This window comes from Lacerta agilis, chromosome 10 (assembly GCF_009819535.1).
Source record: "Lacerta agilis isolate rLacAgi1 chromosome 10, rLacAgi1.pri, whole genome shotgun sequence".
NCBI classification, from domain to species: Eukaryota; Metazoa; Chordata; class Lepidosauria; order Squamata; family Lacertidae; genus Lacerta; species Lacerta agilis.
This window is the reverse complement of record NC_046321.1, coordinates 67,889,869-67,900,044: the sequence shown is the minus strand read 5'-3', so window position 1 is coordinate 67,900,044 and position 10,176 is coordinate 67,889,869. Positions and strand designations below refer to the sequence as shown.

General features: G+C 46.0%; 1 protein-coding gene across 3 annotated transcripts in view; it reads right to left on the bottom strand.

The window, feature by feature from the left end:
• Positions 1 to 1,272: 1,272 nt before the first annotated feature.
• The window catches only part of INTS13 (integrator complex subunit 13), a 31,989-nt gene continuing 23,085 nt past the window's right edge, over positions 1,273 to 10,176 (bottom strand). For all 3 annotated transcript variants that reach the window (XM_033163217.1, XM_033163218.1, XM_033163219.1), the window contains 4 exons: positions 5,518 to 5,748; positions 4,759 to 4,898; positions 3,945 to 4,080; positions 1,273 to 1,692 (listed from right to left, as the gene is read on the bottom strand). In XM_033163217.1, coding sequence (XP_033019108.1) covers positions 1,653 to 1,692; positions 3,945 to 4,080; positions 4,759 to 4,898; positions 5,518 to 5,748 — 547 coding nt within the window. In that variant the 3' untranslated portion in view covers positions 1,273 to 1,652. The remainder of the gene's footprint in view (positions 1,693 to 3,944; positions 4,081 to 4,758; positions 4,899 to 5,517; positions 5,749 to 10,176) is intronic.

Genomic DNA, 10,176 nt, shown 5'->3' with positions numbered 1-10,176 from the left:
TGCTACGACTGCCATAGGTTCCCAGAAACCGATGTTATCAGTTTTGAAAGTATTAGTTTAAAGGTGTTATAAGTAAGGAACATAGTTTTACTTATCAAAGCCACACTCATACAATTTGGGACCAGAAATCATTTCCCATTTAAGAAGTTTGTTTTTATATACCTGAACCATAGCTTATTTCTGAATACTGTGATAGATTACAATTTAACATGCTGAAATGGCTGCTAGCCAAAGAATCAAATTTGATGCCAAATTCAGAAGGGGGATTAGTGTCTGAGCTCAAAATCCAGGAGGGAGCCAGAGCGTTGATTTTTTGCTCGACCAAGTTCTTTAACAACCAGCAAAAAATAGTTGAAACAGGGAGCGGTTTTAATTTAGGAATAAACATCACCAACAAAAATTTGGCTTATTAGACATATAACATATTTTTTTCTGAAAAAACAAGTTTATTCTTAAAGAATTGTTCTCATGCTTCCCTCTCCCATCACCCCACAATTCAAAAGCTGTGCTAGCCAATATGGAGTTGCAATCGAGAATACTATCTTTGTATACAAAGCACAAAAGAATGCTATCTTTATAGCTTTAACAGTGTTAGTTACAGGTAGGTAGCCGTGTTGGTCTGCCATAGTCAAAACAAAAAAAACAAAAAAAAAATTCCTTCCAGTAGCATCTTAAGAGACCAACTTTAACAGTGTTGCAGGGCTACTTTCCCTTCTGTAACTGTTTTGACCTGTAGCAGATACTATCTCAGGTATTAGCTGTGATAGTTGGCACAGGGTTTTACTTAATGTATCAGCCTTCATATCCACTATGCAGTAAGACAACTGAAGTAATGGAGAGCCCACTGTGAACTGGACTGTACAAACACCCTGTAGCCATGTTGTCAATGAAACCAGCTGAAGCCTGTCTTTCTGTATAGCCCAGTTTAGACTGAGGTTTCTTGTGCCATTCAATACACAAAAGATTATTTGCAGCCCCGTCTATAGCAACACATGTTTAAATTGCACACCCTAACCCAAACTACTGATCAAGGACAATCATACTAAGTCTATTTTTCTTATCATCTAGGACTGGTATTGGCAGTTCAGCATTTAGATAGCATTTTATTTACGGAATGTGCTTTATAATCTGTTTAGCCTCAAAACAATTGTGTGTGGCAGGTATCCGTGACCCTCAACTGCCCCTTCTTTAATGGAATTAAGAGCCCATTGTTGCTCTATAACATACCCAGACAGTTTACCACTGTTCTGTCATTAAAACCAAGACATTGTGTCCAACAACACATGCGTTTATGCAGCACTCCCCTAAAGTACAATCTCCTAAAAAGTTTTAATGTATCTAAAAGCACACCTGAAAACAAAACTCAGGTAAAAAAAATACAGTGTTTCTCCAGAGGGAATCAAAAACATTTTAAAATTCATTTTTATAAAGACCTTACTATTAGTTGGAAATAAAGTCTTGCTTTATTTGATCCTAGAGTAAAAAGGGATTTGGGACAAATGATTTACATATATAATATTGAGATTTTCTATTTTTATTGAAAAGTGCTAAAAATAGAAAAAAACAATCAAAGCAACTGAAGTTTGAATCAATTTGAATAAAAAATAAAATGTTTATGCAACATAACAAAATATAATTCTTAGATTCCATTTTCACTGCCGGCTGGCTTTCCCATTTTCTGTTGTTTCCATTCTGAAACAAAGCAAATAAACAAACAAATTTTGCCTTAAGAGTATTCTAGTAATTATTCAAAAAAAAATTGCATTTCCCCCTCCCACCCCAGATTTTTCTATTTACAACAAAAGTGATTAGTATGTTTCAAAAATATTTATGCTTCTTTGTCTTCCTAGACTAAACCTGACCCAATTGCATGCATAACTAATTGCCAAACTCACACGTGTGTCTCTTAACCTTTCATCTATTGGCTGATAATGATGAACATGAGACTCCACTATAATGCTTTATTGAGCCATCAAGGTTTGGGAATGAGGTGTGAGGTTTCATCTATCAAATGAACCTTGTTCTCTGTGATCATCCCATCACTATCTGCCAAAGTCAGATAACGTTTTTAATATATACTTTGTTTAACAGGGAATGTTCAACTGTTTTACAACAACCGTCCACAAACTTCTTCCAAACATATTGGCTTCAAAAAGTTACACTGAGGTAGCCGTATGAATGATCTCTTTGTGTGAAAGAGGGAGGCTGGGATCATACCCTTTTCTTCCACACATATAAGACACTGTGTGATGAAACCTTATTCCCTGGTCCTGAATGGGGTAACTGTGCCCCTGAAGGACCAGGTGCGCAGCCTGGGAGTCATTTTGGACTCACAGCTGTCCATGGAAGCGCAGGTTAATTCTGTGTCCAGGGCGGCTGTCTACCAGCTCCATCTGGTACGCAGGCTGAGACCCTACCTGCCCGCAGGCTGTCTTGCCAGAGTGGTGCATGCTCTGGTTATCTCCCGCTTGGACTACTGCAATGCGCTCTACGTGGGGCTACCTTTGAAGGTGACCCGGAAACTGCAATTAATCCAGAATGCGGCAGCTAGGCTGGTGACTGGGAGTGGCCGCCGGGACCACATAACACCGGTCCTGAGAGATCTGCATTGGCTCCCAGTACGTTTCCGAGCACAATTCAAAGTGTTGGTGTTGACCTTTAAAGCCCTAAATGGCCTCGGTCCTGTATACCTGAAGGAGCGTCTCCACTCCCATCATTCAGCCCGGACACTGAGATCCAGCGCCGAGGGCCTTCTGGCGGTTCCCTCACTGCGAGAAGCAAAACTACAGGGAACCAGGCAGAGGGCCTTCTTGGTAGTGGCGCCCGCCCTGTGGAACGCCCTCCTGTCAGAAGTCAAGGGAATAAACAACTACCTGACATTCAGAAAATACCTAAAGGCAGCCCTGTTTAGGGAAGTTTTTAATTTGTGACTCTGTATTGTATTTTGGTATTTGTTGGAGGCCGCCCAGAGTGGCTGGGGAGACCCGGCCAGATGGGCGGGGTATAAATAATAAATTATTATTATTATTATTTGTGAAAGCTAAACAGAAATCTAACATTCTTGCTCCTTTACAGTAGTTTCTAGTGCAAGGAGTGAATTATACAAACATATTGTGTCACTGTGGTATCCTGCCCAGAGGCCTTCTGCCATTGTGGGGCAGTATATTTATTGTATGTTTATTACATATTTATTTATATGTAAGCTGCCGTGGAAGGATTTTTATCCTAAAAGGCAGGATATAAATTATCACATAGTTTAATAATAATAAAAAGAGAGGAAATCTTTTATATAAGGCTTTGATCATCATTATTTTGAGACTGCAAGAAGAACAAGATAAACTGAGGAAAACAAGTTTGGTCACTCCAATTTTGTTTTGCTTACTAAAACCTTATTTCTGATTGTCAGTTTGCATTTCTTGGTGCAGAAAGTATTGATCTGATGTGTAGAGATCTTTTCTATTCTAATTAATTCAAGAGGGTTCTGGAAGCTTCTCTATGTGAAAGAAGCAAGCAGAGGGTTCATGGTGTTTGGGCTATACCTTCAGAGAAGCTGAGTACAGCTGGTTTAAACTGGTTCTCTTGTCAAAGTCATGCTGACTATAAAAATAGGCCAGAAGGAGCCTGGGTTTCACTTTCTCTTTCTATCTCTTTTCCTTCTGCTGCAACTGGACAGTGCCAAATCCTCAATATATTGGATCTGTGACCATTATGCTAATTTGCCTTCAGTAGCAGTAAAGCTCTGCTGGATGAAATATTAATTGCCTCTGGTCTATTTTCTGGGAATCCTGCAACGTGTTTTTTACTCTGCTAACTATATGCTGGAATCTGCTCTGGATCAATTTTGAGTAGAATTCCATGACACTGATATAAATGTGATATTCAGACAGTTTGTTGGCTAGTAAAAAAAAATCACATCAAATAACATGCTATTTAGTAGTACAAACCCGTTCTCGTCTTTAAGATGTTGATATAACTCAGCTTTGTTGTTGACAGAGTTCAAGCGACCAGTAAATTCCTGATGTTTCCTAGAATTTGCAGTGTTAATTCTGTTGCTCCATAAAGATAGGAGAGAAACTGGCCCTAGGTTTGGTAAACACAATTTAAGTACATTCAATAGTTTTCATTCAAAAACTCATACAACAAGCAGCATACATGTTAAAGATACATGAACACAGCATTTCTTCTTTGTTCTTATTTCACCAGCAGTGAATCCAGGATAAATAGCATTTCTAACAGACCAGGGAATATCTAAAACCAACCCAGATTTTAATTCAGAGACAAAATCCAAATTTAAGCTCTGTCAGTACAATTTATCACGGGGACAACAGAGCTTCCAGACTTTCTTCAACCCAACTGGTTTCTCACAACACTAGTTTCTCAATGAAAGTACAAAACAATAACCACTTCACTTCATAGCTAGGGACAGACATTTTTCACAATTATAGTCAAACCTCAGTTCCCGAATGGCTCTGTTTTGGAACGTTTCGGCTCCCGAATGCCAAAAACCCGGAAGTGGGCAGGAGCAGGGACCAAGCAACAGGAGCTCACCCCGTTGCGGGGATTTGAACCACCAACCTTCTGATCGGCAAGTCCTAGGTTCTGTGGTTTAACCCACAGCGCCACCTGCATCCCATGATAGTGTGTCACATGATAGTGCACCTCAAATCAGTTTTTAACTTACTTACTTCCTTCCTTCCTTCCTTCCTTCCTTCCTTCCTTCCTTCCTAAAAACCTGTTTGGCAATTATTCTAAGTTTACCTTTAGTTTTTTCAATGGTTGGGATTTCATCCACTGCAACAAGGGGTTTTTTGTTTGGTGGCTCAGGAGAATCAGGTGAATCTTTTATTACTTCTGCCTCTGCTAGTTCCTCTTTTTCACGATCTAATAAGCCTTTTAACCTGCGGAAATAAATAAAAAGAATTACCACTGCATTTCAACGCCAACAGTTTTGTAAGTTGTGAGACAGTGATATTACCTAGAGAATCAAAGAATGGACCAAAAACGCTGGATAAATGCGCTGAAAAGAGTTCGTTATTTAACAAACTATGTTGGGAAGAAATTAGAATTAAATCTATGGACAGCAAATTACTACGCTTCTGTTACTTTTGAAGCATGAATAACTACTTATTTTTTTTTTTAATTAAAGCCAGCTTTTCTCTCTTTTAGTTCCCTGTGTGTGTAGACACAAACATTTATGAGGTAAGCACATTATGCTTGTAGGCAAATTGCAGAATACACATTCCACAAACACTTCTTGATACTCGGAAACAGCATGAACCTCAAGTAAAAGGTAAGGGCAGATGTAGCCTGGGTGCTCCCGTCTGCTGATGGGGGGGGGGGGGTTCTTGAACAATTTTTTAAAGATACTAATACTTTCTGGCGATCTCCCATTCCATGCTTTGGGCTTCATGCTAGAGTGTCCTAATGGTGCTGAGAGAAAGAAAATTGGCCTGTCATTCCTGCCATTTATATAAATATAAAACCTAAAATAAAATTCTATCGGTACTGATAAAGCACCTTTCCGATTCCTGCCAGGATTTTTCTGGTTCATAGTCTTTTCCTGCTTTCTCTGACTTTTCTTCTTTTTCTTCTCTTTTCCTCCCCCGTTTCTTGCGCTCCTCTTCTTCAGGTGGTTTGCTTCTGCAAGCCAGAAGGCACTCCAAAACTCGTTGATGTTTATCCGAGTTGGCTATGTGCGCTCTAACAAGAGTCTCCAGTTCATTCCACATGATCCTGTACTGTTCATCTCTATTGAAAAAGACAACATGATTTGATTCTCATCTACACAAATTCTCCAATCTCAAGTATCTAATTTATCCTCGCTTCTATTTTAAGACTTCTAGATTCATTTCAACAGTTTATTCTGGGATGGACAAACTTCTGAGTAGAGAAGAAAATGTAGCTTCCAACCAGTAAAAAATAATTATTAATGCAATACTTTTGATGTATGTGGTGCATTGCACAGTAAATGAGTAAAAAGGAGAGGGGCAAGGGGGTAACACCAGCTTTCGAAATATAATGTGAGTTAAATGTACCTGTCAGGAACCCCCCCTCAGGGCTGCTGGAGAAAGCGAAAGAGCATTATAATTACCGAGATCCTCCTAAATTATATTCCAGCGAGGAGAGTTCTCAAGGCGAAGATTCCTCCTCCTCCTCCTCCCCCCTGCATTCCTCAAGTGGTGAGAAGCCAGCAGAAGCAGGGAGGAGGGGTAGAGGCGAGACGATGAAGCAGCCTTATGGCCGGGGGGAAGGCTGGGGGGAGGATCAGATTCCCACGCCCAGAAGCAGGGAGGGGAGGGGTGCACGTCGGATCCCACGCTGGTTTTGCTGGGCAAGGAACAGGAAGTAGTTATTCCTGGGATCTGTCTAGTCAGGGATGGAAGTGTTTTCTTTTGCTCTCACTGTACAGATTTTTGAGCACAATAAAGAACTTAGCTTAGAAGTTCCTGTGTCTGGGCTTCACTCATGAACAGCCACTGAACGTCGTTACAGCATCCCAGGAATCCCTGCTGGCTGTTTGTGAGAGGTTTTATTTTCTTTTCCCCTTTGCCTCTTATCTTTTGGCTGCTACCGGGAGACGATGAGCACGGACGAGCAGGGAATGGCAGAGGCGGCCCAGCAGATTGCAGCATTGCAGAAACGAGTGGGGGATTTGGAAGCCTATGCAGTGAAGGTTAACGCCCGACTGGAAGAGAGGGAGAGCCAACTGGCAGCGCTCCAGCAGAGGAATGGTGAGCTACAGACCCATGCCGGCAGGCTCAGCGCGCGTCTGGAGGAACACAGGCAGCTGAGCCAGGGGGGGCAGAAGGCACCGGTTGGCCGTAAGTTGGGGGCGCTGGTGAGCAAGTTTGGTGGGGACCCCGGGAATTACTTGGATTTTAAGACTGAGATAAAGTATGCCCTGAAGCTGCAGGAGGCGGAGTTCACCAATGACAGGGAGAAAGTTGCATTTGTGATTACTCATCTGGAGGCGGAGGCCAGGGCCTGGATCAGGCCTTTAATTGCATCAGAGGATGCTGCTCTGCAGGACCTTACGCAGTTTTTTGATGCTATGGATGCGATGTTCACATCCTCGGTCGAGAAAGATGTGGCCAGGCAGGAGCTGCTAGCGCTCAAGCAGGAAGCCATGACCGTGAGAGCTTATTGGTCAAAATTCTCAATGCTCTGCCATACCTTGCATTGGGACTTATCATCCGAACAGAGCCAAGCCTTATTTGAAGCGGGGCTCAATGAGGAAGTGAAGGACGAGTTGGCACGTTGTCCTAAGCCGAAGAACATGAATGAACTGATGCGGAGCACTCTCTCCGTGGGCGTGAGGCTGGAGGAGAGGGCGCGTTTGAAGGGATCGCACAGGGCGGAGCGTTTCTTAAGCAACCGTATTCCAGGCAGTTCCGGCCATGCGCCCAGAGTACAGCAGCCAGAGCCGATGGAGATTGGGGGGGCGCCTGTGAAGCCATCCCAGGGGCCAGGAGCGGGGCGCAAGGCTGAAGGCAAGGCCCCTCGGACGGGTCTCAAATGCTATGTCTGCTCCCAAACGGGGCATTTTGCGAGATCATGCCCGCAGAGGAGGGGGTGGCAGGGCATGGCAGGAACCGTTCAGCCTGAGGGGGAGAAGGTGGAACCACAGGGAAACGAGGCAGCCTGGCTGGAGAAAGGAGGGGCCAGCAGCCAGGCGGAACGGAAGTGAAGGTGCCCCGGCCAGAAGCGCCCAAGCCCAGCATTGTGGTTAAGGTGACGCTAGAGTTTCCCAATGGTCACCCCTTGGAAGTGGAAGCCTTAATTGACTCAGGTGCCAGTGCGAATTTTTTCAGCAGAGACTTTGCCTTGGAGCATCAGTTGCATCTGCTTCCATTAGACTTTCCGTTGCAGGTGACGACCATCGATGGAAGGAAGTTGTTGGGAGGGGAAATTGCCCATCAAACCCCTCCAATGCGCATGAAAATAGGGAGGCATGCGGAAGTAATCGCTTTTAATGTCACCACCTTAGCAGGGCCGCCCATTGTATTGGGCATGAGCTGGCTCAACCAGCATGACCCGGTGGTGGCCTGGCACCAGAGGTCACTAACTTTCGGATCAGCACATTGCATGGGGCATTGTCTGGGTGGCAGGAGTGACTACAATGGCAAGGTGTTGGCAGCAGCGGTCCAGATGTGTGGGGGTGGAGTACTGCCTGAAATCTACGCAGAATTCGCGGAGGTGTTCAGTGAGAAGGAGGCCGATCGGCTACCACCCCACAGGCCTTACGACTGCCAGATCAACCTGGTGCCGGGAGCAAGGTTGCCCGCGGGGAAGCTCTATGCCATGTCGGATCAGGAGATGGATGAGCTCAAGGAGTTCATTGACAAGAACCTGAGACGAGGGTTCATACGGGAGTCCCGGGCAGTCGGAGGAAGTCCCGTTTTCTTCGTGGACAAGAGAGACACCACCCAGAAGAGACTGGTGGTGGATTATAGATTTCTGAATTCCTTGACGCAACCCCTCACATTCCCAATGCCCCGCATCGACGACTTGTTGACGAGGGTGCGCGAGGGCAAGATTTTCACTAAGTTGGACTTACGCGGAGCGTATAATCTGATACGAGTGCGAGAGGGGGACGAGTGGAAGACCACCATGTTTACCCCCCTGGGCAGCTATGAGTATTTAGTTATGCCCTTCGGTTTGCAAGCGGGAAGCCCCTGCTTCCAGGCCTTCATGCATCACGTGCTGGGTCCTCTCCTCTACAGGAACTGTGTTTGCTATTTGGACGACGTCCTGATCTACTCGAGGAACGAGGAGGAGCACGTGCGTCACGTCAGGGCGGTGTTGGAGAAGCTGCGGGAGCATAGGCTGTACGTCAAGCTCGAGAAATGCCAGTTTCACACCAGAGAAGTGGACTTCCTGGGTTATCGTTTAACCGACAAGGGGTTGGCCATGGACGGCGAGAAGGTGAAGGCGGTGCTGGAGTGGAAGAGCCCTAGGAACAAGAAGGATGTGCAGCGGTTCCTTGGGTTCAGCAATTTCTACCGCAAATTCATTCCCAACTTTGCCAAGGTGGCGGGGCCCATAACGGACTGTTTGAGTGGCAAGAAGAAGTTCGTCTGGTCGGAGGCGGCCCAAAAGGCATTTGAGCGTTTGAAGAGGGTGTTTGCGTCGGAGGAGCAGCTGGTGCACGTGAACACGCACGCTCCACTTAGGGTGGAAACAGATGCCTCAGACCGCGCAATTGGTGCCGTGCTTTTGCAGCAAGACAAGGCCGGTGATTGGAGACCGTGCGCTTTCTTCTCGAGAAAGTTGAACAAGTCTGAGCGCAATTACACAGTGTGGGACAAGGAGCTGCTTGCCATTTATGCGGCCTTCAAACAGTGGAGGCACTTTCTGGTAGGGGCCACGCACCAGATACAGGTCTGCACAGACCACAAGAACTTGGAGTACTGGCGCACGGCTAGGGTGCTCAACCAGCGGCAGATCAGATGGGCAGAGTTTTTTGCCGGTTTCCATTTTAAGATCCAGTACGTCCCGGGAGAACAGAATGTCAGGGCGGATGCCTTGTCCAGGAAGCCCGAGTACTTGGCCGACGAAGGAGCCCCGGAACCGAGACATGTCTTCAGTCAGCAGCAGTGGGCCTGCGGGGGGACCTTGGACCTTAGGGGGGAAATTGCCAGATTGACCAAGGACGATGAGTTCGCCCGCAAGCAGCTGCAAGAGCTTAAGGAGGGCAGCCCAGAGGGAGACTTTGCTGAAAGGGAGGGGCTGCTTTTCCGCAAGGGGGCAGTGTACGTTCCAGATGGGGGGTTGCGGGCCAAGATACTCAAGCAGCTGCACGACACTCCCACAGCGGGTCACTTTGGTCAGCGAAAGACGATGGACCTGGTAACCAGGGACTTTTGGTGGCCAGGGGTGAGGGAGGATGTAAAGGAGTATGTGCAGGGGTGTGAAATGTGTCAACGGGCCAAGGGGGAGAGAGTGGCACCAGCGGGGCTGTTGGAACCGCTGCCCACGCCCAGGGGGCCTTGGGAGGTAGTTTCGGTGGATTTCATCACCGACTTGCCAAGGTCCCAGGGGCAGACGGCGGTGTTGGTAGTGGTGGACTTGTTCACCAAAATGTGTCACTTCATAGCTTGCCCGAGGGCAGTGTCAGCAGAAGAAACGGCCAAGCTGTTTCTCAAGCACGTGTTCCGTCTGCACGGCCTGCCGTCG